The sequence below is a fragment of the Ambystoma mexicanum genome, chromosome 2p (assembly GCF_040938575.1).
Source record: "Ambystoma mexicanum isolate Mex_15411 chromosome 2p, UKY_AmexF1_1, whole genome shotgun sequence".
NCBI classification, from domain to species: Eukaryota; Metazoa; Chordata; class Amphibia; order Caudata; family Ambystomatidae; genus Ambystoma; species Ambystoma mexicanum.
Genome location: NC_090923.1, coordinates 1,386,096,101 through 1,386,123,933, shown reverse-complemented (window position 1 = coordinate 1,386,123,933; position 27,833 = coordinate 1,386,096,101). Strand labels below are relative to the sequence as shown.

The 27,833-nt window shown below is 44.9% G+C and overlaps 1 protein-coding gene across 1 annotated transcript in view; it reads left to right on the top strand.

Annotated features, from left to right (window-relative positions):
• The window catches only part of LOC138567523 (D-serine dehydratase-like), a 516,199-nt gene that overhangs the window by 78,183 nt on the left and 410,183 nt on the right, over nucleotides 1-27,833 (top strand). Inside the window, exon 4 of the mRNA XM_069645796.1 lies at nucleotides 7,820-8,000. Coding sequence (XP_069501897.1) covers nucleotides 7,820-8,000 — 181 coding nt within the window. The remainder of the gene's footprint in view (nucleotides 1-7,819; nucleotides 8,001-27,833) is intronic.

Here is a 27,833-nt window from a genome sequence, read left to right as displayed (position 1 = left end):
CAGTTGCTCTGGAGCCAGTGGTATGGGTACTGACGGTTCCATCGAATGAGATAATCTGATCATATTTATATATTGTGTAATTCTTTTACACAATGGGTTCATTTGTGGTTTGCTATTTATATGTACCTTTGTCGTCTTTCCAAAGGGTGTGTTCAATTTCCAATATTTTCATCTTTATTAATGCAAGTACTGTGTTTCAGGGAGATGCTGGAGCGTCGTCAACAATTACAACATCCCTTGTAGTTGATCCAGATGTATGGGTACTGAGAGTTAGATCGAACGAGATAATCTGATCATATTTACATATCGTGTAATTGTTTTACACAATGTTTCATTCGTGGTTTGCTATTGATATGTACCTTTGTCGTAGTCCCAAAGTGTGTGTTCAGTTGCCAATATTTTAATCCATACTAATGCAAGTACTGTTTTTCAGGGAGTTGCTGGAGCGTCCTCTACAATTACATCATCCCTTGTAGTCGATCCGGAGCCAGACCTTGTAGTCGATCCAGAGCCAGAGGTATGCGTACCGACAGTACCCTCTAATGAAAGAAAGTCGGTCTAATTTTATGTGTAATCCAAATGACTTATTTTAAATGGATACTCTTTTCTAGGGATGTATACAAGATCCGTATATTAAACTGGAGGCATGTGGATCTGAGTCGGTGCACCAGCTTGCTGAGGGTGATGTTAGAGTAAAGAAGGTTTCAAAGAAAAGAAAGAAAAATAAGGTTATTTATAAACAGTTTATATTTTTAGCAATTGTTTTGTGCTGAGGCCTTCATTATATGTTTTTTTAATGTTAATTGTACGATACTGTATGTTGTATTTACACTGAATATACTTTTTCCTATCTGTCCTGTAGTTGCCCGATGGAGTACGCACTATGCAGACACAGACAGCGACACAAATGAGAAATGCTGCTTGCCAAACTGTTTTCACCATGGAGGAACTATTAATTGAGGCACGGCGTGTTCAGACTCGAGATGCCTTTGTCCAATGGCCAGGAAATGAATTTAATGTGACCGGCAAATCCTGCAAAGTGTTTTTGGACCATTGCTACAATGCGACTGCACCACCAGAAGAAGATGAAACTGAACGTATAGAAGATAGTTTTACATTAGTCGCAGAGCACTTGACACAATCAACGCCCGCCAAAAAAAATTCCACCCAAAAAGCAGTCGACATTGATGTTTTCTCCTATCCACGGTGAAGTAACTGATGTTGAAATGACAGAGACTGAAGCATCAACCCAATTGACCGACGAACTAGACAAAGATCACAACTATAGTATGTCCAGTTTGGCTATGTCCACAACGGTTCAGTCCGAAACAGTGATGCAGGATGACAGTCTAATAAAGGAGGCCAAATACATAGTATTCGACAGCAGCTTGATGGAGATTATAAAGATGCTGAAATGTGTGCATTCAGTGAGAGGGGAAGTATGTGGGAAGCCATTGGTGAATGTGACTCGTCTAACACAAGGCAGTAACCTCAAAATACATGCCACCTGTCAATATTTACATAAAACATTTTCATGGTCCGCTCAACCGATGCTGGGGAAACTGCCAGCTGGCAATCTACTGTGTGCAGCAGCTTTACTTTTCAGTGGCTCTAGTTTCAGGAAGTTATCCAGTTCCTGTCAGTTTGTGGGACTCCATTTAATTTCTAAAACGCAGTACTACAAATATCAACGTGATTATCTATTTCCTGCCATTAGTGAAGCTTGGAAAATTGAACAATTGTCTATTCAAAGTACATTCTCCGACAAACGGTTCAGGCTAGCCGGCAATGGACAGTGTGACAGCCCCGGATTTTCTGCTAAGTACTGCACATACCACTTTCAGAACATGGAAAGTAAGAAAATTGTGAGTTTGGTGGTCGTGCAGGTGTCCGAATGTAAATCCTCAGTGGCAATGGAGAAACTTGGTTTTATAAAATCACTGGAAGATCTATAATCGAGGGGAATGCAAATCGACCTCATAGCCACGGGCAGACACGTTTCAATAGCCAAGACAATGAGAGGACAGTTTCCAAATATTAAACATCAATTTGATGTATGGCATGTTGCCAAATCAATCAATAAAAAAATATTTGCTGCAGGGAAAAAAAAGGTTTGGAAAGTATTTCACAGTGGAAATTCTACTGGAAAAATGGCAGTCACTAATGCACCACTGTTCCAACGTTCACCACTGGACAGAAAACCAACATTTCCACCAATGTGACCATGGCCCTTTGTCCCCGGAGCAGGCACGGAAGAAGTGGTTGATTCCATCTTCACCTCCACACAAAGCCCTTGAGAAGATTGTGTTTGATAAAACTCTATCAAGAGATCTGAAGGGACTCACAGAATTCTGTCACACAGGAGATTTGGAGGAGTGCCACAATATGTGCCTAAAGTACAGGCCAAAGAGATTGCATTTCGGCATCGGAGGGATGAAATATAGGACATTACTAGCGGTATTAGCGCATAACGAGAATGTAGGCCGTGAATAATCTAGGACTGCAGGAAATTTAGGGATGCTCCGCTACACTATGGCCTTTACGAAAAGAAGCAAAAAATGGGTGGTGAAACCAGTATATGAGGAAATGGAATTCGATTTTGTTAAATATCTTATTAATGTCGTAGAGATGCATACTCATGGAATTGCGCGCGAATCTGTTCAGAGCACACATACATTGCCAAAAAACATTGCCAACGTGCCATGTCCACCGAAAGCAGAGCTCGTTGAACAGTTCAAATCCCGGTACAAATGATTACCATCTGTATTTATTTTTGCCAAAAATGTTTTTATAAAGTTTCCAAATAAAGTATGCAATTTTTCATTTCAAATCTCTCCTCTTAGTCCTTTTAAAAAAGAAATAGTACAATTATTACGATTGACATACAATGTAACACTGTTTTCACATTTCAGTTTAGTCGAGCTACTGTGGGACCTTCATTTATCGTGTAAGTGCCCGATGGATAACAGTGTGGAAGAATCTTTGGGTTTTGGCAGTTGCCTTGCCATACAGTTCCCCAAACAGCTGAATATCTGCTTGTCACACAAAAGGGATGAGACCTAGGCTACATAAGATACTAGGCACCCAAGAAGTACTGACTGTGAAAACATGCCATGCGGTAGGAGGCCGTGACATAACCAGAGGTGGGGCTATTGCTAGACACACTTTGACTCCGTTTTTGTGTTTCATCGACTACAATTTTGGAGTAGGGCGCATCCTGTCATTGGCAAGTTGCCCCCAATTTTTTTTCTCCAAGGCCACTGCTTCAAAAATCCTGTTCTCATGGATGTGTTGACACGGGATGTTGCAAACTAAGAATGTATGTTCATTGTGAGTGAAGGTCACCAGCTTTGAATTTTTGCTTTGGAGCTGGGGAGGCCCACGCATCACACACACAGTATAAGGTTCTATTGTTTTTTTTACCTTGAGAGACAGGGACCATTCCGAAAGGGATTGAATTGAAGGAGGGGTGTAATAACGTAAGATATAAGGTTGTCCATTCCGAAACTGGACCTAGTTACATGTAAGTTCAGTTTATGAAAGATCGTTGACACGAACACAGTCTGCGTTACGGTCTGCATTACGCCAAGAGAATGGAAATGCCGAATATAATATAAGTTTCTCTTTAGACGATTTTATAACAGAACTAGTCCAAATACTAATAGCTGACCGTTTTTGCTGGGTTGCATTGTACTTGTTCGTTCTGTGTGGCATATTCCAATGAAGTGCAAGTACAACCTTGTGTGCTGGTCTTTCTACCGGGCACATGTGCAGTCCAGCATCGACACGCATGTAGACCACCACTCGGTTCCCCCTTATTTCAACGCTAATAAATCATTGAATTGTGCACCTCGAATTGTTGCCTCATTTTACGCCTTACGTTTAGAGCTGAACATACTCCATTGCACTATCCTCGGAAGCAAATAGCGGAGTACTTTGATATTCCACGTTGTGTTCTCTCGGTTCACATTGTGTCACCTCTGCGCTAATAAATAAAATGATTAATTGTAATAAAGATTGGCTACTGAGACACATTTCTATTTTTATGTTTTGCAAACAGGTACAGCCTGCCATTTTGCGATTGTCATTTATTCCAGACCCCAACCGACGGTTTCTTCAACCGCCAGATGCAGCTACATGTCAATCACTGGATTTATTTGACTTTTTTTTGGGACGATCGCCAAGGGCCAATATGCCCTTACGCTGTACCATCGATTAGGAGCAACATAACAACCTTTACGGTGGTCTAGTGCCAAGTTGATGCACCAGCCTTGCATTTCACTGTGCAACCAAAGTGCTTCATTTACCCAAAACGAACACCTTGTGTACCAAAAAGGAGCAGCGCCTGACTCACGATAAACATTTGCAGATCGAGAGCAAAAGTAAAAAAGTTCAATTTTGATTGAATATGTCAATCGCCGAAAGTTCTCGAAACATTTAATGTGAAATAAATGTACTTTACCAATTGTACAGTCTTGCTGTTTCCTTTTAAAGTACAGTTCCATATTCCGAATTGTGACACGCTGTGTTGTGAGATGATGTGTGGTGTTTTTCGGGTTCTGCGTCCAGTCGTGTAGGTGATGACTGGGCGCGTTTGGCTACACTGCCCAGTAACGTCACGAAGAGAGGCGTAGAATATCAATGATTTGGTGATGTCAAGCTCAGGGGCGGGGGATATGATTTAGTGCCGCAAAGGCAGTTCACCCAGCGCGATGCGGCAAATGATAAGATTATCACAAGATGACCACGCCCTGCTGCCTGATTTCGCTTGTGTTCAAAAGACGAAAACTCTGGTAAGGTGCATAGGAAATGTTTGTACGATCAATCAACGTATGGTTAAAAACACATGGCCGAATCATAGGGACAATACTATTTCTGACCGCAATATTCCTTTAAGGGTAAATATTTGGGAGGCCATGGTATACTGAATTGCAATATTACAGTCAAGAGGCTACACATGCATTCATTAACTGGACTTGGGGATTAAAAGAAAACAGCTGATGGAATTTCTGTAGTTGGTGTGTTTGGATAATTGAAGCACCCACTACCTTGTTGGACAGAGGTGCTAGAGCGACTTGGCTGGGGATTCTAATGCCTACATTTCAAACTTTAATGTCCCAAGAGAAGCTGGCCAGAAGGTAGAGCTCCACTGAACTATCTGGGGGCCACAAATCTTCATTGCACCCATTGGCTTTCGAGTGATGTTGGTTCACCCACTTCTGCCTATAAAAAGCGCCAAATTGGAGGATGACCACATTCCATACAGATGCACTCGAATCTCGGTGTGGTCAGCATATGTGTATAAATGCATGCCTGAGTTGTAGAGCGGTTCTGTAAGAGGTGAGGTGGGTTGGAAGGAGGTGTCGGACACGTTGGGGACATTCTGTACTCTCTTTATTGAAATTAAAGAATAAGGCCTATCTTTCCCTATGGCTAAAGGGAAAAGCCTTCCTATCTAAAAAAACTGAAGGTGCTCGTCCGATGTCAGGAAGTCCAAAGTGTCTATGTTTTCTGTCCAAACGCAACCTATCTGACCCTACCACTAAATGGAACTGAAGTAAATATGCCCGGAGAATGCCTTGCCTTCCCTTGGTTCTGGATAGTCCTTGTTATAGGTTTCCTTTTGGATTATATACTACTTAGCGTAATCTCTTTTGATAGTCTTTCTTATCAACTCTTGTAGTTCCTCAAGATAACTCTTGGGTGTGTGCTTTCTGTGGTCCTCTCTTTGTAGTATTTTCCCTTAGAATAGTTCCTCACACTCCTGTCACTACATATATGCTCTTCACAGTTCTCTTGTCACTTCAGTTACATCGTTATTCTTACGTTTTTTCATATCATTTCAGTATGTCCTCGTATATCTTCTGAATTACATCACTCTGGCCTCATCAGATTTCACTCAGCGTTATAGGATGTCCAAAGGAGTGAGCCGACATCCTTCCACTCTTTCAGTACGAGGGTACATTCGCCTCACATTTTGGACCCCTCACATGTCTCTAGAAGGGTGTGAGATAAGCTCATTTCTAAAAAATGACTTTGCACGTTGCCCACTGACCAGCAGAGGGCAGTGAAGCTACACGAAAATATGCGTGCATTTGCACTGTGAGGAGATAATGGGTTGAATTTGCCTGCAGGGGTGAGATGAGTTGACAAGAAAAATGACGCGCATAAAGCCTGACGACATTGTAGTGGGTGAATAAGGGGACTGGATAAACCTGCTTGATAAGTGCATATTAACATTCTTACTTGCTTGCAACCGTAGAAATGTCTCCTTGTGTGGACATTCCTTTATTTGAACCAATGCCTTATATACTGTATTTCTGTCACCTCACTCACCTACAGAGAAGTGTGCCTTGGCTGCTTGACCAAAGCTACCAAAGGTGAGCTGCGGCACTTGGAAGATGACCTGTGCTTGCTTCGTTCATGGTGAGCACCTTGGGGATTTCATCTAGCACTTAGCTCGCCTGTGAAGCGTAGCACTGCTCCTTGCCCATAGATGGAACCCAGGAAGTAAACATTGTTGTTTGTACAGCTAACCCATTTCTTCTCTTGCACACGGCACCTTCGCAATTTAGTGGAAGGCACGGGCTCACTCCACACGCCCTAAGCACATAACCTCTGCCATAGGAATGAAGCTAGTTTTAATGACAAATTCGAACTGTAGTCTCCCACATAACCCTTGATCTCCTTAAACACAACCCCCCTTTCGTTCATAGTATACCTCTGCTGCACCCATACACACTCCATTTAGACATGGGTAACTAGCAGGGTCTTGGGCACCCTTCCTCCCAATTCTCCCTCATTTGTGGTATGCGGTTCCTCCGCGGGCGTTCAACCAACAGCGCATTGGGACCTTAATTATGGTGAAAGGCGCTATACAAATGACAAAATGAATGAATGGCACCCAGACATACTTCCTGACAGTGTGTCAGCTATATGCTCAAATGCAGAGATATATGGTTTTATAAATGTCAAATTTTTTAACAGTGCTTCATATCGGAACCCACCCACCCTCGCTCGCACCTAAGCACTGCAATAATTCATGCTGTTGTCTAATTTATTGCTACTCACTCAACATAAGGACCTCAGAGGAATGATTGGTGGTAGTTGAACATGTGTTCTGTAGATTGAACACAAATGTCTTGGGCGAGGGCTCAAGTCGCTGACATATCTTGCCAGTTTGAGGTAGCGATAAGGTACCAAGTTAAACGCCTAACTGCAAAGGGACATTTTTCAGTGCCAAGCAGCATGGCTGAGTGCCAAGGTCAAGTGTTGAGGTACTTGTTAAGGTACCAAGTTAAAGAACCAAGTGCTTAGGCGCCTAGTAAACTGCCATGGTAAATTGTTGAGTGTCAAGGAAAATGGTAAAGTGCCAAGGTACCTGTTGTAGTATTTCTTTGTAGAAAGCTTAGTTAGGAAGTATCGGCACCTTGGCCTTTCATAGCGCTACATCTAGAGAGCTTGGTTAGGAAGTATCGGCACCTTGGCCTTTCATAGCGCTATATCTAGAAAGCTTGGTTATGCAGTATCGGCACCTTGGCCTTCCATAGCGCTAAATCTAGAAAGCTGGGTTATGCAGCCGGCACCTTGGCCTTTCATAGCGCTACTTCTAGAAAGCTTGGTTCTGAAGTATCGGCACCTTGGCCTTTCATAGCACTACATCTAGAAAGCTTGGTTCTGAAGTATCGGCACCTTGGCCTTTCATAGCGCTATATCTAGAAAGATTGGTTATAAAGTATCAGCACCTTGGCCTTTCATAGCGCTACATCTAGTAATGTGCTCTTTTCCACCCTTTCCTTGTCTCTTTCTGGTCTTTCAGCTGGTGTGAAGCACACAGACCCAGGCGCCCTGGAATTAGCAAAGGAGATTGCCCGGCAGGAGGAGACCGAGCTGGCAGGAGTCTATGCCCACTGCGGGAACACCTATAGCTGCAGTGGGCAGCAGGCGATTGAGGTGGTCGCTCAGTCAACAACCACATCGATTCTGCAATTTGCCAGCCAGTGAGTACGACGTCTACTGCAGGACACCCTTCTCGTTTATTATTTTTTTAATTAAGGTTAAAGGGGCAATTTTAGTAAGTGATATTTCCTTGGCTTTAAAACCATGTGCCTTTTAAACACAACTTGTTGAAAAAAAAAATATTTATATCCACCTCTGCCGATCGGTATCCAGTGATAAAGTCGCCTGGGAAAAGGCCACCTGGGGTCGACATTTCCCCAAATTTGCACTTCCAAGAATATCAAGCACTTTTTACCCAAATATTCTAGGAATGCAGTTAGAATAGTAAATAATATTGGTCCTAGGATATGTGGGGCAAGGCTTTTAGGTGTGCAGGGGGAAGAAATGGCCTACCTGGCGACTTTTTCTCAGGGGACATTTTCACATAGAACCCTGCGATCTGGGCAATTTCTTTGGTAATGAAGGGGGCCCCCTTGTGGCCTCATTAGGAATTTGATTTTGGTCCATGATTTTTGCATGCAGTACCTACCATTCCTGTTTGTGGAAATCGGAGGGTTCCCTGTATTGTGGGACTGCTGCCTTTTGAAATGTTAAAACGGGGGTTTTCAGAAAATCTGCTGGTAATGTTTCGTCACCCCTAAATAACTGCGTTGTTTGGGGGGGGTGGATATGGTAGAGGAGACGATCACCCAACGCGGCTGCACCAAGAAGGGCACTTCCAGAACTGCAGCGCTTGATTCTTCACAATGCTTCACTTTCTTTGCTACTTTCAACAGCAGGAACACCTAAAAAACAAACTACAGACCCCATTCCTCCCTGGGCATTTCTGGTGTTGAGATTTTAAAACACGTGGTATCAACTGTCCAATGACTTGGTCCATCTCTATGACATCATTTCCTGTCCTCTGTCCTCCATCTGTCTTGCTGCTTTCAGCATATATGTCCCATTTACAGATGCTCCTATTGAATTGCCATGGGTTATGTGTATGTGTATGAATATTTACATATGATATATGTAGATGTTTAACTCTTTTAATTCATGTTGATTATAAATAGGATGAATGTTGTTCCTGCTGGGTTCCACTCATTGATTTTGTGAAATGTACTACTCTGACAGCGCCAGCAGCGCCAATTCGCTCTGCGCCCCTCTTAGCTACCACCTTATTACAGGTGCATGCCTTCAGCACTTGCCCACAACCTTAAATCATGCCCACAGGGCAGAGATGCCCGCACCACTTTGAGTTTTTCCCAAGGCCTCAGTTAGCTTTATAGTAGTCCCTGGGAGCGAGCCCCTGTGTACCAGCAGTGTGCGCATTGCCTGCAATGGCCCCCCAAGACATGCACCTGGTTTCAGTGTGCCAATGGAGGCAGTGCATATAACATTCACCCTGGACGCGAGCGCCCCCCTACCCACCCGGCCTCATACAGTTTTTTTTCACGTTATCACAGGAAGACTGCGCGGTTACCCCTCTGTGAGCCCATCGGGGATCTGACCCTGGACTCTGCCTTGGGTTGATTTTTGGATTGTCCCTAGGATTTGGCACATATTCTCCCTTTGACCCCAGACCGAGCACTGGACTGGCTTTGGACTTTCCTTTTGAATTGGCGTTTACTGTGGGGTTTTCCTCTTTTGGACTTCTTGGATGTACCTGGTGTTAGATTGCCTCCTCGTGCCGTTCGGCTCAAGCCCACCGGACAGCATTGTTTTCTTTCCCCTGTTTTTTGTGGGGAACTGCCAGGTAACGGTCTATTCTCCCCAACCTCCTCCTCACCTTGACCTTCAGATGAACTGTCCTTGGAACTTGCTGGAGTCTTCCAATCCTTCCTTTTTGTAGCCTTCTTGTTTTTATCGTGCAGATAGGGCCTAGCTGCCTCAGAGGCCACGTTGACAGGGAGTGAAACCTGTCTAAGGTGAACCCCGAGGAGCTAGACCCCAAAGAATCGAGGGAAAAAGCCTCTGGGCAATAAAAAACCCTGTATGGTCTTCAAGCCGAATATTGTTCTTGGTTGTGTATATTGGAATCCAATCCGCAAGAAAGACTAGTGACCGATCCACGGAGCACTTTCAATGTAGGCAGGAAGTTATGATCTGAGTGCCGGAAGATGGTGTAAACCAAAGAAATCTGATTCAGGAGCTGTAGCCACAGTTTGTCAGTTGAATTGTGATCCTCGGTTAAAAAGGGAAATCCTTGAAGATTGTTCTTCCAGCCCAAAGGGATCCAAACAAGACCAGGAAGAATACAGAAGTGCAGCGAGGAATGACAGAAAGAATAGGAGTCCGTGAATGTCGCTAGGAGAAAAGGAAACCCACTTACCGGAGAAGAATCGGGGAACCATGGCGTGAAGTAAGCGGCAGCGGTGGAAGGAGGTAAGCAGACCGACTGCCACTGCTGCTTGAACCTAAAGGCTAAAAAGCAAAGAGCCGGAAAGTATGTGCACGTAGTTAGACAAATAGGAAAGAAGAACAGCCCTACACAGCGAAAATTAGAAAGCAGGAATACAAAGAGGATAGTGAGAAAACAAGCCGGAAAGGTACGGGGGGTAACGTATACTAAGGAAGGCAAATTAACTACATTTAGGAATAAGAAGTAGAACGGAGGAAGCCCACAGACCAGAGAAGTCTGGGGGGAAGGATTAGAAGGGAATGTAGAACAAAGTAAACTCGGCAGAGTTACGAGTGTTGGTAGCGTTAAAGAGACAACGGATACAACGCGCCGAGTATCGCCATTTCAAGATGGAAGGTATCGAAAGGGTAAATTGGCTCACCTGGCCTTGCCTCAATTAACCCCTGCCTGACTGATCTAATTTGCCAGTCTCAAGAGTTTTCTACAGATCAAGTTGGAGCGTTTAGGTGTGGGAATTCCTGAGCCTGCTGTTTGATCCACCATCGCCTCGCTAGTGTTTAACGGAGCTGATGTGGCTGGCGGCTGCTGCCCTAAGGATACAGGGCATCAGCATGTGACTTTACTTAGACAAGAGGCGCCGGCTTTAAGTTCCACGTAGTGATGGCTGTGACCATTTTAGAGCTGAGGTGTCCTGATCAACTGGGAGAAGTTGGAGCTGAAACCCTCAAGGTTTTTGGAATTACTGGGCTTTCAAGTGGGCTCAGTAGCTGGTACTTTGCAGCTCCCCAGGAGGAAGAGAAAGTTGGAGCTGTGCGCCATGATTTCCTAGCGATGTGGGTCCCTCAGAGTTCTAGCAAGGGTTGTGGGTATGTTGGCTTCAGCAATCAAAGCAATTTTTCCTGGGATCCTCTACCACAGGCCTTTCCATTGGCGCAAAGTAAAGCAGCTGTGCAAAGGGTATTACCCAAATTGACCTTTTACAATTGACCTTTTGCACAATTGACCTAATTATAGTGGTCCTAATTGACCTTCTGCACAATTGACCTTTATATTATTTTAGTTATTTTATATATGTATTTGTTGGTTTGGATTTTAAATAATATAAGGGGATTGGGTTAGGGGGTTGTGAGGGGTTTGGATTGGGTGGGGGGGCTACAGTGGGGGTTCCCCCCGCATATAGTCCTAATTGACCTTCTAAATTAGGTCAATTCACCCGAGGTCAATTGTGAAAAGGTCAATTAGTATACAACCGTGCAAAGGTCTCTATTGCAATGACTTAGTGCCCCAGACCAGAATGCTCTTACGGAACTACATTGGTGGCTGGATCACATGACGTCCTGAAATGGGAATGCCTTTTTTGCTATAGCGCCGGATGTTATTGAGTTGGATGCAAGCAGATTGGGCTGAGGCGCTTGCTACGGGGATGTCTTCACAGTAGGAAAGTCATCCCAAGCTGAGGTCAACTTGCACAACAACTGCCTTGAGCTCCTGGGTGGGTTGTTGATCTAGTCATTGAGCAGCAAAAGGGTAGATGCCTGCATTCTCCTTAGGAGGGACAATGTGTCCACAGTGCGCTACATCAATCGGTGAGTGACAATGAAGTCTAGATTTTTGGCTGAATTGCCGAAAGGTTTTAGGTACTATTGCCTTTGCCAGCATCCAGCAACTGCAAGTTAGACAAGATGGTCTTTTGGGAGTTTATTCATTCTGGGGCTCTTTTCACACAAGCCACCTTGCCTAAACACTCAGGACCCAAAATGCTGCTTTTCTTAAAATTGAGGCCAGAGCCCTACACAGTGGTGACAGATGCATTCTGTGAAAAACCTAAGGGATTTTCACTATACAGAACCCGAACGGCAGGTTAGGGGCACATAGTGAGGAAATATGGTATCCCCTTTCCATTTACACCTCTTCCACATGCTATTTTACAGGAGCTGCTGACTTCTCAACTCTCCTCCCGCCCCCTTTTTACATCACACACTGACACGAGGAGGAGAGAGATTTGGGAGGATGAGGATTATCAGCATAGAACCACAGGCACGGAGAACAGACTTTCCTCTTTTTACAGTAGACTGTCCCACTAACGAGGCCAGGCAAAGTCAGGCCCCCCTTTCCAACAATGCACACCTTAACATGATTACCACCCTCAGGAAGTATAAAAGGCGGAGCATGAGAGCACACTTTGAGCAAGTTGGGGATGCTGGAAGGTGCCTGAGAGAAGGAAAAAGCCCTAGTGAGCTGCAGACACACTGGGAGACCTGGAGGATGAGAGGAAAACTGCCCAAACACTGGCCCTGCTACCAGAGAGGAGATTGCAGTGTGGAGGAGGAAACTGTACTTCCAGAAGGCAAGACCAGGGGCAGCTTGGGTTTCCTGGCGGTACCAACAGTTAAACTCCTTCCCTGGACCAGGCAGCCGGACCCAGGCCTCCGAGGGACAGAGGGCGGGACTCTGACCTCCAACTAACATCCCCTTTTGGCTCCTGCAGCTCCCAACGACAGAAAATGCCGTTTCGTGGAGCAACGAAGTGGGAGCAAAATTAGCAATGCATTCTTGGACTAGAAGTCCCAAAACCTTTTCTTTGAAATTGTGAACTTTGAAAGGAGGCTCGAGCCTGGCTGAGGGAAGCTTTCTTGCTGAACCATAGAAAGGTGTCCGAGCCCGTCCGAAGGAGACCCTTGAGGAACTTTAAGAATGGTACAAGCCTGACAGCGGGAGACAAAGTGGTGAAGAAAAAGACGCAAGCAAAGCCTTCTATACAGCCGGTGAGTCCGTAGAAACTGTGTGATAACGGTCTGTATCAAAAGAAAGTTGCGAGTGGCGAAAGTGTGAAAAGACATCCTTTGAACTGTATATAAAGAAGATTAAAGATATAACTACGAATACCAAGAGGCCATAGGGAGGGCCAACAGAAGGTGTCAAGGTGGTCGTACAAGGGTGCAGCCAAATCCCTTGTACAATCGAAAGTCCTTGACACGTTGTTAAAGTACAAAGAATTGTGAAACAGACGCTTGCACACAGCTGAGGGGAACGCATTGCGAACTCTGTGTAGCCTGACTGTGGGCTAAGAGAAAGCCTGACTGTGGGCTAAGAGAAAGCCTGACTGTGGGCTAAGAGAAAGCCTGACTGGGGGGCTAACAGAAAGCCTGACTGGGGGCTGGAGAAGATAAGAGAATTCCCCAGTGTGAAAAAGGCTAAGTGAAATACATTGTGCGGACAAACGTGAACCCAACAGAGAGATGTGCGCAGTGCTATTGGTTGGTTTGAACCCGACTGAGGGAGACGAACTTTGAAAAACGGATCGGAGCCCGGCTAAGGGGATCCACGGGTGAAGAGTAATTGCCCAACGTGAAGAGAAATCAAAGGAAATTTTGTTTTGTCGTTGACGATACATCAGGCCCTCTAAAGTAAGAGACTTTGTTTGAAAGAGTCTTGGATACAGAAGATGCCTGATATTGTTAAAAGTAACTGTAATCTCGTACAGGAGAAGCCCAGGAGTCTGCAGGGCTTGAAAGTACCGCCTTTGTCCCGTGCTTGAAAACGTGGGGAAGGGAGACCCCGGCCATAGCATCGTGACTTTTGTGAACACTTCTTTTTTTTTTTCTTATGAACATTGTCCCACACTGTTTTATCAATTCTACTAAAGGAAGGTAAACAATCAGTGTCATCCCTGCCCATGACAGGGAGAGGTACACACCATTAGGCTGAAACCAATATTTCATTATTTTAAAAGAAATTACAATTTTATTAGTCATAAACACAATAAAAAATGTGTTTTAAAACATTAAAAATAATGTATAAAGCAGGTTTTATGCATTATTTTTAATGTTTTAAAACACATATTTTTGATTGTTTGACTAATAAAATTGTATTTTTAAAAAATATTATGAAATTGTGGGTATCAGCCTAATGATGTATAGGTCTCCCTGTCATTGGTAGTGATGACACTGATTGTTTATCTTCCTTTTTGTAGAATTAATGTGAATACCCACGAGGCAGGAAGGCTGGGAGTCCCCCATCGTGGGGCTAGCCATTTTGAGATTAGTGCCACACTCTTTGTTTGTATTTAGCGTAAGGATTGGCAATCGTTTTTTTTTTAGTATAGGCCCTTTTATTTTGACAAGACACCACTAGGACTGCTTTATTATTATTTGATGGTCGTAGCTTGCTCCCATCTTAGAATGAGGTTTAGGTTGGGTGTTTTTCTCACCCGTTTATATAGTTTCATAAACACCCTTGAACTGTGATGACTTGTGTCTGTTTTTACTGTTGCCACCATGAGTTACTTACAATTCCCACTCCGATGGAGTCAAGGGACAGAGTATGATTTTCTCCTCATAGCATGGATGCTAGCGAAAGGTAGGAGGGAGGAGCATAATAGTACTGTTAGTGCCCCCCCCCCTTTGGAATTACCCAGGCCTGGTTTTGGATACTTCTGGAATTGTCATCCTATGATGCTCCTCACAGGCCCGGTAGGGGGACCTGATCCCTTAATGGAGGACAGAGCTCTGGTATTAGTAGCATTTTGAGGCAAAAAAAAAGTGAGAATAAAGCATCTTTAATGGAATAAGAACTCCTTATACTAATAGTGCAATGGCAATACCTATTGATGAGGACCAAAAAAAATATCCAATGGTAGCGATGAACTATAGAGGCCTCATGGCCCATTTAAATACAGGTACAACATCCAACCTTCCTGTATCTAGACAACAGGAAGAGCTGATGTGTATACAGGAAATCGAAAGGGTGTTGACTGCAAGGAACATATTGTACAATCAGACTAGTGACCTGTGACCTAAACATTTTCTGCAGTCCACTTTTACAAGTCATCTAGATTCCAATGGGTTAAGTGCGCCTCTGCAAATGAAACAATAAAATAAATAATCTAACCACTGAGAACTACCCAGTGGAAACTATGGTTATTTAGGCGAATTGAAAATCAGCTGGCACCTTACTGTGCGCCAAACTCTCAAAAGGAGGCTAGCATTCCTGTAGCTTTTTACCCAGAAATGCAGTGGGCATCTGTATATAAGGGGTCTGCAACCTTTGGCTCATCAATTGTTTTGTATTACAACTCCTATTAGCCAGAGTAACCCATGGTCCAGGATCACAGGAGTCCTAATCCAAAACACCAGGACAGGGGCAGTTTGCAGCTCGTTGCTATATGAGCAACTGGCGAAAATCCACATTCAGAGGCGGTAGGGAGTGAGGATGGCATCATGATTTTTCTTGTTGTAGCAAAATATTTAAGGTGTCAGTGGAAACTTTGATAGTCTGGGTCACTGACAAGTGAGTAGTGAAGGAGACTTACACAGAGGCAACTCACCTCTAGGAAACAATGACCTTAATGGCAAAGGCATGATTCTCACAGCACCATTACTAGTTGGGCCATAATGGTAAAAACAGCATATTTGACAAATACTGCTGTTTTTACCACCCTTCATTTTAAGAGGTGTGTAGGGAAATGCCTCTGGTGCCATTCCAGTGGAATACTGCAGACGGTATTATGAGTAAAACTGTACAAATACAAATATGCCAATTTTACCCCCCCACCCCCGAGAGAGGTAAAAAGTTTATGAAGCCCCCAATGTTTGTTTTTTACATGGTGGAGTGGGGGTGGACTTCTCTTATGTACACCTGCACTCACACCACTTTACCCATGTAAGCTTTATGGATTAAAGAAATGAAAGCAGTGCTGTGTACCAGTTTGTTGCTATACAAAGAGGCATCCATCCTTCCCACCCATCTCCCACAATCCCCTTGTGAAATCCAGACTTTTAAAACTATATTTATTTACATGTATGTCTTTAGAAAGAGATGCCCAGCTTTCCCACCCCTCTCCCACAATCCCCTTGTGAAATCAAGGCCTGCCATAGGCTGAGGAAGCCGCCTAACTTTCCCCAGAGCCATTTATCCAGTTATCCTAGGGCAGCCTTGCCCGGGCAGCCATTGAAGGCTGGAGGCCAAGGGGCCCGGTTGTTTGCCTGTTTGACTGGTGTCCAAGCCCTATACTGATTTCAGATCCTGACTCTACTGCAGTCAGGTAAGGATGACAAGACCTTTACTCCAGAGCTCTCCTACTCTTACTAAGGCCCTACCTATCTCAAGTTTTAACTCGTGCTCCCATATCCCCTAAACCTTTCCCCAACTAGGATCAGTCCTAAATCTTCCAGGGCAAGGCGCAATGCATTGTTTGACATTGTGACATATATTGTATCTCACATCTAGGATCTAGGTGTCCCTCAAAGTGCTTTATTGGTATGTTATGCCATATATCATGTCTCACATTGAGGTATCCCTGTGAACTGTGAAAGTGCATTGTTTTGTTCTATACTGTGCCATATATTGGGGCTCATCACGAGTTGGCTGGTGTGGTAATAACATGGTGGTATTCATTTATACCGCTAGATTACCGCACCAGGCAACTACTAGTTTGCTGTTAAGGTGGCGGAATGAGCTCCAGCTAATAGCCATATCAGTTTCGTCATCCCAGGGCTTCACATCAAGCAAAATCGAAGATTTGGCAATGAGTGCAGGTTTCCAGCTAAGAGCTGGAGCTCATTCCGCCACCTCACTGGCATAAATCCCCAACAGAGTTCAATGGGACTCCATGTAATGGGGACTAACACAGTCTACCACCACTCAAAATCTGGCAGACATTCCACTGGACTGAATGGCAGTATTGGTAAATCTGTTTGCCAGTATTCTGTTTGATTTACTGCCAGAATACCAGCAAACTTGTAATAAGCCCCATTGTGTCTCCCATCTAGTTATCCGTAAGAAAGTGCTTCACCCACTAACAACCTCACATGAACCCACTAACAAACTCATCATACTCAACCACGCTACCACAACAAATGCTCACCAATTACACCAAGACAAAAAGCTAGACAAAACCGTCTCCCCCTACCAAAACCCTCACAAATCTTCATCTTTTAAATCAATGTGCAATCCTCACCCACCGGCAAAAGCAACCTAACAAGTGAAACACATGAACTCTCCCACCTTAGAAATGCCTCCTTTGCACAAATCCATATACACCTTAGAATAGACCCACACAGACACCAGCTGCTCCTGACTCTATGCACCAAGCGATAAGCACAACTCCCATTCTTGCTGGAGAAACCAGGCTCGCACATCAATACTGAATAATGGCAAACGGAGGCATGTATTAATTGGCTTGCAAGTCAATGAAAAACTGTATAGTGCATGTAAACGGTACCCTACCCGACTGACCGACCACCCCGCCCTTGATACCCCTTACCTTCATGGAATACTGGTTATTTGATCTGAGAAAATTCAAGAATGTCACTCCGAGCCTTTTCCGGCACACTTATCCCACCTCCCGCCAAAACAACGACCTGGTTCATTAATGGAAGGTCCGTTCACGGGGTTCCTTTCCAGCTGTGGCATCATTTGACGGCTTTGGGTCGTTCAATCAGTTCCGAAGGTCACTGCACCTCCACCGCCCGTGACAACTTGGTTAGGAATAATAATTTCCGGCCTTGGCACCAGTTTCTGCCAAGCAGAACTTTTTGATCCATCAGTAAGCGCACGCTCCTATGATTTGTGGAAAGAACAAGCTATGGTCAAAATAAAGGGAACAGGGGACCTATGATGTCCGCTAGAAAAAGAAAACTAGGAGATATGGGTGATATGACATCATGGGGGCGGAGCAATATCGTTTTGGTTCCTATTTGAGAGTCCACCTGCTAGAGAAATTCCCACCCGTCATTCTTTATTTAAATATATTAAATTATTTTTTTATGTTAAACTATCTAATCCCACAAGAAGCACGAGAGCACCTGGAGAACATGCAAATCGCAGCGGTGTACAGTATAAATACCCATAACATAACACTATTGTACATTAAACGTTTCGTAACACTGTCCATAATAATATCAATATTTTCAAAATCTTTTTTATACGGTGGTGGATGGGGTTTTCCTTTTGTGTTGGCGTCCTTACTCGTTGCCTCTTCCGCATCCCATTGGTTTCTATCTGAGATGTCTTGTCAAAACACATGGGGACATTCGGTATTGGGGAATTGAAGGGGCTTTGAGGGAAGGTGGGTGGGTTAAGGGCATACTCCGTTCTCACAGGTTCACCACCGATTTCAATGGGGTCCCTCCTCCCCAGGAGATCCTCCCGCTGAGCACAACCCGCAGGGGGAATCTTGGGTAGCGGCCTTCCTCCCTGGCCTCATGGGAAGGGGCTCCCCCATCTGAAGCAGTGACGAGACCCTCGGATTCATCACAGGATTTTGATACAGTGTCGAAAAAACACATCTATCCCAGCTGAAGCTACATTCCACCAACTGCAGCTTTCTGGTCATTGACGTTTCTGGTTGACCACGAGTGAGTCATGTAGATGTTGTTAGCTCCACTTGTGCCAGTTAGAGAGTGGGATGTAAACCGGCTGTGAGGATGTCCCAAGTACCATCGATATGAGGTGCTGGTGTTACACTCTTGGTGCCCAACTGGAGTGAATAACTCAATGCTAATAGAGATTCACCAACGCACACGCTTACAGTCAACAGTTAATGTATCAGGGGGAAGGGAGAGGGAGAAGATGAGGCGGGGGACCATTTGCTGTCAAAGAAAGGATTTTTCCAATCCTCCCTAAAATTTCAGAGCGCTATCCATGGTGAGGGGCTGGTCTGTTAGTGCAGGTGGACTGGTGAGTAGGGCTGTCAGGTCGGGGAGCTGTGGCAGGCTTTAGTGACTTCTTGAACTTCAGGTGGTTTTGTTTGATGCATATTATTATTATTATTATTAATTTTGTATTTATTCAGGGCAGACCTAGCTTCGAGAAGCAACAGAGCACTTTACCGAGGTATACAACAATACAGATACACAACAGAGCGCTTTCCAAAGGTTTACACCAGAATAGATGCATAGCGGAGTGCTTTTCAGAGGTAACAGAACAGATCAACAGCAGGGGTAGGTTACAGAGGGGCAGAATGGAGGGGTACAGTTAAGGTGGTGGTGAGCAGAGGGGCGGATGGCATATAGCGAATCAGGTGGCGCGGGGGGCCGACGTGATGGCCTAGGTGTTGAGGAGGAGAGACTCCCTGAAGAGCTGGGTATTGAGCTCTTTTCTGAATTGTAGGAGTTTGGGGGTGAGCCTGGTGCTAATGGGGTGGAGTTTCCATAGTCTTGGGGCGTAGGCATACAAGACTTGTTTTCTGGTTCTTTCCTTTTGTAGCAGCGGATTTCAAGTCTGCACATGTCCTGGCTTCTGGTGGTGCGCTGTCTGCCGTAGATGCTGCATTTCTCCGCTAGGTAGCTGGGTGACTTGGGGGCGACTGCCTTATACATGCAGCACGACTTGAAGGTGATTTGTGCATGCAGTTGAGCCAGTGAAGGTCGATGAGGGCTAGGGTGATGCGGTCGTATCTACGTAGACCCTTGAGGAGGCGTGCGGCCAGTGTAGGACACTTCTAAGGGGCACAAGGAAGGACGCATAGTGTTCAGATGGATTGTCAGAATCGGCTCTGTGGACAGATTCTCTGAGTCCACTGTATTCAGATGAACGGGGACAAACACTAATGTCTAGCCAACCTCTATCTGTGCAGTGTGACTGAAGAGCAAGACTTAGACTTAGGATGTTAGAGTGGTGAAGTGCTAAGTTAAGCACACACAGAGCACTTTTAAAGGAGTAGTGTGCTCTAAAATATTATTGGCTAAAAAGATGGCCCATAATCAAATATATCTATAAAAATATTTTTAAACAAAGTCCCTATGTAAAGTTTGGAGCAAATGAAGCTCAAACTCAAAAATGTGAAGCACTAGGAGGTATCCATTTTGTGAAATGGATGAGCCTCCTGTGCTTGCCCTTGCAGCACTAATGAAGCAAAAGCCAGCCAGCTGTAATAAACAAAAGCTACCACTGGGTGGCTTTTGCTTCATTGGTGCCGGAGACCAGAGAATGCAGGCAGGAAAGCTGCATCTAGGTATGTGCTTATTTCTTTTTTTAAATGAGCACTAGCTGCGGTTTTCTTTCTAGGTTTTCTAGGCTGGAGGAGCCCGGAAAACTTAGAAAGAAAACTGCAGCTTTTAAAACATTGAATTTATGTTTGCAGTGGCTTCAGCTTGGAGTCCTCTGGGCTCCAAGCTGAAGCTACCGGAAAGATAAATACAACGTTGTTGTATTTAAAAACGCAGCGGTTTTCTTTCTAAGTTTCTCACGCTCCTCTGAGCTGGAGGAGCCAGAGAAACTAAGAATGAAAAACCACAGCATTTTTAAATACAACCGCGTTTTATCTCTGCCTGCCGTGGCTTTCACTTTGAGTCTCCTGGGCTCCCCCAACCCTGAGGAAACCCAGGAGACTCCAAGCGAAAGCCGCTGCAGTGAGAAATACAACATTGTTGTATTTGTAAATGCTGCAGTATTTACAAATACAACAATGTTGTTATTCTGACTGCGGTGGCTTTCGCTTGGAGTCTCCTGGGCTCCCCCAAGCTGGTGGAGCCCAGGAGACTCCATGCGAAAGCGGCCACCGTCAGAAATACAACGTTCTTGTATTTATGATTTTTCGTGGTTTTCCAACCACGGCAATCACAAATACAACAACGTTGTATTTGTAATTGCTGTGCCTTTGCTTTTTGCCTTCATTTTACGTTTTCTGTGCTTCTCTGGGCTTGGGGAGTACCGAAAACATAAAATGAAAGTGAAGGCAGCCTCCTCAGCTCATGTTGAGCTCTGCTCTGGCTGCAGTAAGCAAAAGCTCCCAGTAGGGGGCTTTTGCTGCTTGTTTAGTGCCACCAGGGCAGAGCTTAACATGAGCGAGAAGGCTCCCTGAAATTACAAAATGGATGCTCCCATGTAAACGCTATGAGCCTCGTATGCTCAAAAGTTTACATAGCAACTGTCATTAAAAATATGTTTAATGTATGTTTTGGATTATTGCCCATCTTTTAAGGCAACAATATTTTTGAGCGCACCATTCCTTTAATGATACAGTACAGTTATTTATTTAGGACTCAGGCAAACTCTTTTCAATGAGAAAGCACAGCTAAGTAACACCCTAAAATATTCAGTACTAATATATACACATTCACATTGGTGTGTTCTGCTAAGAGCGCTAACACTTCACTTTTAAAATACAGTTCGAATCAGTTTTAGAATACTTGATGTGTAATAAAGCGGGTGAATAAAGCAATAGAACCGGTAAGTAATCACAACTTTTAGAACAAATAGGTTGAAAATAAAGGAGTTCGCAAACACCATGAAAACCTTAGAAATAAGGTACTATTGATGAAATGTCGTTCCCTAGCAAGAAAAGAAGGGGCCTAGTGCCCTTAGAGTCACAGGTCCCAATAAGTCTTTTCAGAAAGCTGTGTCTCTTTAGGACGTTTGAACAAGTGTGGGCTTGAACCTACAAGTTGTTTGTACGTTTTCTAAAGTACAAACAAACAAAAGGGAATGTCTTTAAAAGACCTGTTCCCAATCCAACCACCTTAGGGGAGACCCAGGGGAGCATACCTGACCAGAACACCACCGTTCAGCGCTAGGCAAAGGAGAGGTATAGTTAGGACTTTACGGCCAAACAACCCTATGGAGACGTTGGCCAAAACTAGGTATCTTTGCTCACCCCTGTAATCTGACTCACTGAGGGACCACTGTTTGAGTTTCTCTGCGAGTTCCTAAAATTGCTGGGCCTTCTGGATTTGGGGCTTGGTTCTGTTGACGGATGTCCAGGGACTGCAGGTGCATAGGTCAGGTTACTTCCAGTGGCTGGATCTTCGCGTAGAGGTCGGGACTGGTTGTTCCCACCAGTCCATGGGTCGAAGCACAGATGAAGGCCTTCATGAGGTTTGCAGAGAAGAAGGGTTTCACTGGGCAACTGAAGGAGGGGCTCCTGGTGATGTTCCAATGACAGAGTTCTGGGTCTACAGCGGGCTGTTCTCCTTCGTAGGGGTTTTGACTCCAAAGATGATCTCCGGATTGGCTGCAGCCTTTTATTCAGGGTCTGTGCTGGAGTTGCTCCCAGCCCACAAATGACAAGGATCTTCACCATTCAAACTGGCACTGAATCTGCCCAGCAGCGCACACACCCAAGTGTGGATGTGGATTGGGTCCAGACAGACCTGGCCGCAATGCCCGGCCAACACCCAGACCGCCACTTTGCCCATGAGTTATGGCTCCCCCGGGACGGCGCTTACCATATATGGAATATGCAGCCACTCCAGGGCAGGAAGAAGGCTAAACCACAAGATGGCCAAAGAACAAAAGAAAATCTTGGTACACAGCCATTTTAGAGTTTATGGTACTCTTGGTTTAGGTTTGGTTTATTTGCTTATATAGCGCACCGAACCTCGAGGTATCTGGACGCATTTCTTGGGTACATGGTTACAATGTTTATACAACATACAATAATATATGCAATAGAATTTACAGTAGTAGAATATGGTATTACACAGATCTATACATAGTGGAGGCTATATACAGTATAAATAAGTTCATAGAGTTTAAGCCATGGGCAGACTTGGCCCTTTGGCGTATCCGAGCTAAGCTATGGCAAGTCAAGAAGGATAGCTAGGTCAGGTAGTCCCAATAGCACATAGTAGCTGTGGTACAGTTAGTTTGCTTGCGAGAACAGCCAAGTTTTTATTTGTGCGTATTGTTGTATACTTTAATTGTTGTGCGTGTTGTTTCACTTTATACCCTTGGCATGAGAGGTTATGCCCAAAGCCCCTCCTGGGCTCGGGCAGCGCACACGTGGCCTGGGACATGCGGGAGATGTGTCGGAACTCTAACAAAAGGGCCGCTCGGCAGTTAATCACCACAGCAACTCCCGGTGTCAGTGCCTCATTTATGCACGGCGCCAGTGCTGCGCACCAAGCAGTGGAGCCGCACATCATGGCCCGCTACCACCGTGGCCCAGGACCACCGGGCCCCACATCAGAGACCACGCAGATTACGGCTGCTTTCCATCTGGTGTCTTGAAAGGTACTTTCCCGGTATGGCCACCTTAATCTCAGCCAGCCGAAACTACGCACATTTCGTACCTTACTCTAAATGGTATAAAGCAGTAAAATGCAAACACGCACAAGACTATAAAAAATAAAATGAAACAGAGGTGTCCGCCACCACCAGCTTATCCTGGATAAATCATGCATGTAGTTAAAAAGTTACCAAAAATAAGGGTTGCTGTATCGCAAAAATAATCAGAATTTAACATTTAAGACCATGGTTCTCCTGCACTCATAGCCATAGGGAGTGATAAGTTCCCCCAAAACAGATTTGCTTAGCAAGGTAAGTGAATCAAAAAGGATTCACTTACCTCCAAAAGTCAGGAAAGGTTAAACACAATAGCAAAACATAGGGGGTCCCATTGATGTCTATGGAGGGAAAGCAGCAAGAAGACAATTATTTTCTAAAACCTCATTTTTTAGTAAAGTGATTGCACAGCATATGGCCGAGTAGGGCAAGTACTCGCTCAAGTCTTCTCCCACCTCTGTAAAACTGGTTGCATGCATTCTAGCTGCTGCATGGATGATCTCAGGGTTTTGGCTGGGCTATTTGGTGTATATAGCTTGGCCACATCTTTGACCATAATGTCTTTTAAGGCCCTGTGGGTGATACATAACACCTTGAAGTGTATCCTCTATTCATCAGGAGCTAGTGAAGGGACATCCGGGTTAGGGTGATGTTTTGCTTGGCTGTAATTGATTGGGGTCCTTCTTTGGTGGTCCTTCCCAGCTTGCTATTACAGTAGTCCAGATAAGATACGTCCAGCTATCTGACTTGATCTGATGGCGCCATGGCAAGATTGTCTTCAGAAATGAAGTTGGAAGTTACCCTTTCAGCATATAGCGTTGATAGGATATGGTACGTGCTTGACACCTACAGATGGTGGGGGAGCACTCCACTGATAGCACCACAGGGACTTTTCTCTAATCTTACAGTGCTAGCCATCAGGCCACCAGTAGACGCTGCATTCAGAAACAGCAGGAGGGGTGGACTGCCGGTTAAATTCTAGGCAGGGACATTATTCCACCATTTTATGTATGTTTTGCTCTGGCCTTAGACTAAAGTTTATTTGCAGGTTAAAAGACAATCCATAGCCTTATCCCACTATCTACCGTGCCAACACAAACTATTAGTGACATTATTTGTGGTAATGTAATATCTTTACGAGGAACCACTGGGGGAACTGTTTGCTGGTACCAAGACCCACCAATATGCCAATGACATTCAACTATACGTCAAGGCCTCCGCAATCGCAGGGATTCATTGGCCCAAGGTATGTCTTGCGGTTATCCAGGACCGGGTATTGGGTGCTTATCCGAAGCACAACTACCCCACCAACACACTCGTAACTAACAGCAAAAAACAAGCACAGGTCCAAAGATTACCTTTTCAGATGTAGCTGATTGATATTGTCGTACCCTACTTTCCCCACCACAACAACATGCAGGAAATTAAACCTTTGGTAAAGAACCTCCATTCAAGAACCAAGTGTCTGAGAAAGTTATCACAGTCTGTTTTCAGCTACCTCTATAGTGAAACATAAAACCAGACGTAGGTTTTAGATTCACGATCTAGGCTCTGGTTGTCAAGATGTCTGGTCCCCCAACATAACACTGGCAACTTTGCAGAATGGCCAACATGCAGCCGAATAACAGAGAAAATCCAGACATATTACACTGACCCTGATACATGTGCTGTGACTGTTCTCGCAGGCCTACATCATAGTTAAGATGTGATGTGTCATCTTTAAGGCCATTACCTATGCTGGCTAGGGCTGCTGTGAGTTGCAGTATGAAACATCTGGAGGGCTAGGTTGCAGGCCCCTGTTCTAGAAAAATCCTTCCATGGAACCTCCAGCCCTGACTTCTAACTTCCATGCGTTACTTTGTACTTGGAAAATCCAACACTCTTTGCACGCGGTTAGGCTTGCACTCAACAAAACCCAAGTAACAATGAGTATTATTATTATTATTATTATTAGGGTATTTATTGAGCGCAGACCTAGGTTCTGGAAACAGAGTGCTTTAGAGAGGGGGAAGAATAAGGTTAGGGAGCAGAGAAGGAAGGGAATGGGGATCTAACAGCAGAAGGAGGGCAAATAGTCAGCAATGGATCTGCGCGTATCCATGGGGAGGAAACCGTGGAGATCAGATTGTCCCAGTCTCAGGTTAGGTGGGGTGTGGACGCTGTATGGGCCTAGGTGTTAGGTGGAGCCATTCCTTGAAGGGGAAGGTCTTGAGCGCCTTCCTGAACTGTCAAAGCGAGGGGGCGAGTCTGATATTGGTGTGGAGGGTGTTCCAGAGTCTTGGGGCATAGTTTCTTTCCTTCCTGCACCAGCAGAGTTCAAGTCTGCACATGTCCTTGCTTCTGCTGGATCGTAGGCCTCCGGGGATCCTGGGGTTTTTCAGTGCGGTAGCTTGGGGACTTCAGGGTGACAGCCTTGTAGATGATGCAGCAGGATTGAAAGATGATATGGGCTTGCAGCGGGAGCCAGTGCAGATCAATGAAGGTTGGGTGAAGTAGTCGAATTTGTGGAGTCCTTTAATGAGTCGTGCTATGGCATGCAGGACACATTTCAGGGGAATCAGAGTAGGTGCCGCAAGGCCTTCCAAAAGGGCACTGCCACCTTCCAGGTGGCAGAGGACCAAGGCTGGGACAGCAGATCTCAAGTTGTTTTATGAGAGGAAGGGTTTCATTTTTCGCAGGAGAGAAAGTTGGTACCAAGCCGTTTGTTTGTTCCTTGCTATGTGCTGTTTGAAGGAGAGGTGTCTGTCGGTGTCGAACCCAAGGGGCTTGCTGCAGGTGTCCAGCTGGGTGGTAAAGCCTTCAAGGTGCATAGCAGAGAGCCGGGTGTGGGTGTGAATGAGTAAATGTATAAGTGGGTACCATATGTATTGTTTGAACAGTTGTGCTTTTAGGACTCCGCATGGTAGGAGTCACCCTGTTTCCGTCCTTAAAAGAGCAACGCGGAGGCACAATATGCATATCCCTGATCACACATGAACGTAATTCTTCTGTTGATTTGCATTCTCTTGTCGGCTACTCTCTGTTCCTCTGTTTGCTCCTTCTATATTTACCTACTAACTCTTATCTTTGCAAACTTCATTTTCCTCCAACTTATTCTCTCTCACTTTGTAGTGGATTTGGCCTACCCATCATGGAAAGAAGCGGGTTGTCTTACCGAAGTCCCCATACCTTTGCCATCCCTGTTGCAGCCATTAGTGGATTAGCTGGCCAAGGACAGAATACTGTATCAAGGTGGTGGGGGAGTGGGGAAGCATGAGTAGTGGCCCCCAAAAGAAAGGGTTACAATGTAGGAGTAGTGGGGCAAACAAACGAAAACTGTGGTCACATGAGTGTCCCTCATGCAAGAGAGCGATTGGGAAGATTCAGGGAAAAAACAGAAAGGCAACTGCTCAAATAACTACAGAACGCAGGGAAAATGTGTTCTCCCTCTTGCAAGCCCAGTGGCTTGGCTGAGTGACACTGGGGAGGAAATTAAGGAAAAGGGGAAAAATAGGCCATGAGAGGGTAGCGGAACAGAAAATTGTGCGACAAAGCCAGACCAAGGGATGTTGCATGAGAGCAACACAGGGAAAGAGTCCAAAAGCATTGTAATGAAGATGTGACCCGCAAAATGAGGTGTCAAGGAATGCATATCTGTGGTAAATTCACACTGAACAACAAATGTGGCTACACCACATTTCCCTGACCTAAACCAACACAAAAGCCTGCATCAACCCTCTCCCTGACCCACCGGTACTGCACCCCATTGAAAAAGCCACCACCATCAACTTTCTTCATCAACAAGATGAGCATGGTCCGCCAGCACAGACACCCTCGCCCCAGCTCAGCTGACCACACACCACACATCCCATCTCGCAAAACCACCACTATCTGGGCAACTTTCAAGACACTGCCCATGGAATACCTGACTGTCACCCTGGCATCTCTCAACGCCACATAATATGTGGATGGCATCCTCCCTGCCACCATACTGAAGACCCTTCCGACTGAAGCATTCTTCCCTTACCTGGCAATCATCAACCGCTCTTTCTCTCTCAAGGCCCCTTCACCTCAACTCTCCTTGATCCTTGAGAAAGCAGTAGCCGTGCAACTCTTGCAACCACTATCTGTCCTAGAAATGTGACTTCAGTCCCAACAAGTTGATCAGCAATAACCTCAAAATCTATGACATTGGTCATCCTTCCCTCCTGGTTCTACTTAACCGCTCAGCTGGGTTTATTTTTTTAAAATATTTATTTTTTATGGTTTTGTTATACGCCCAAACCCGGGTTCAACACAGTAAACCACCAGACACTCACCACATTCTACATTGCTGCATGGAAATGAGCAAGAACTTCCGCAGCTGGTTCAGATCTTGCATTGCTAATCGCAACAAATTCCTCCAAATGGATTCCTCCAGACAACCAAATCTATCCATTAACTGTGCTCTGCTGCAAGGATCCATCCTCTCGCCCTCGATCTTTACGTGGAACCCTAAAAGTCTCCTGGATCCACACAACATCCATCAATATACAGAAGACACATA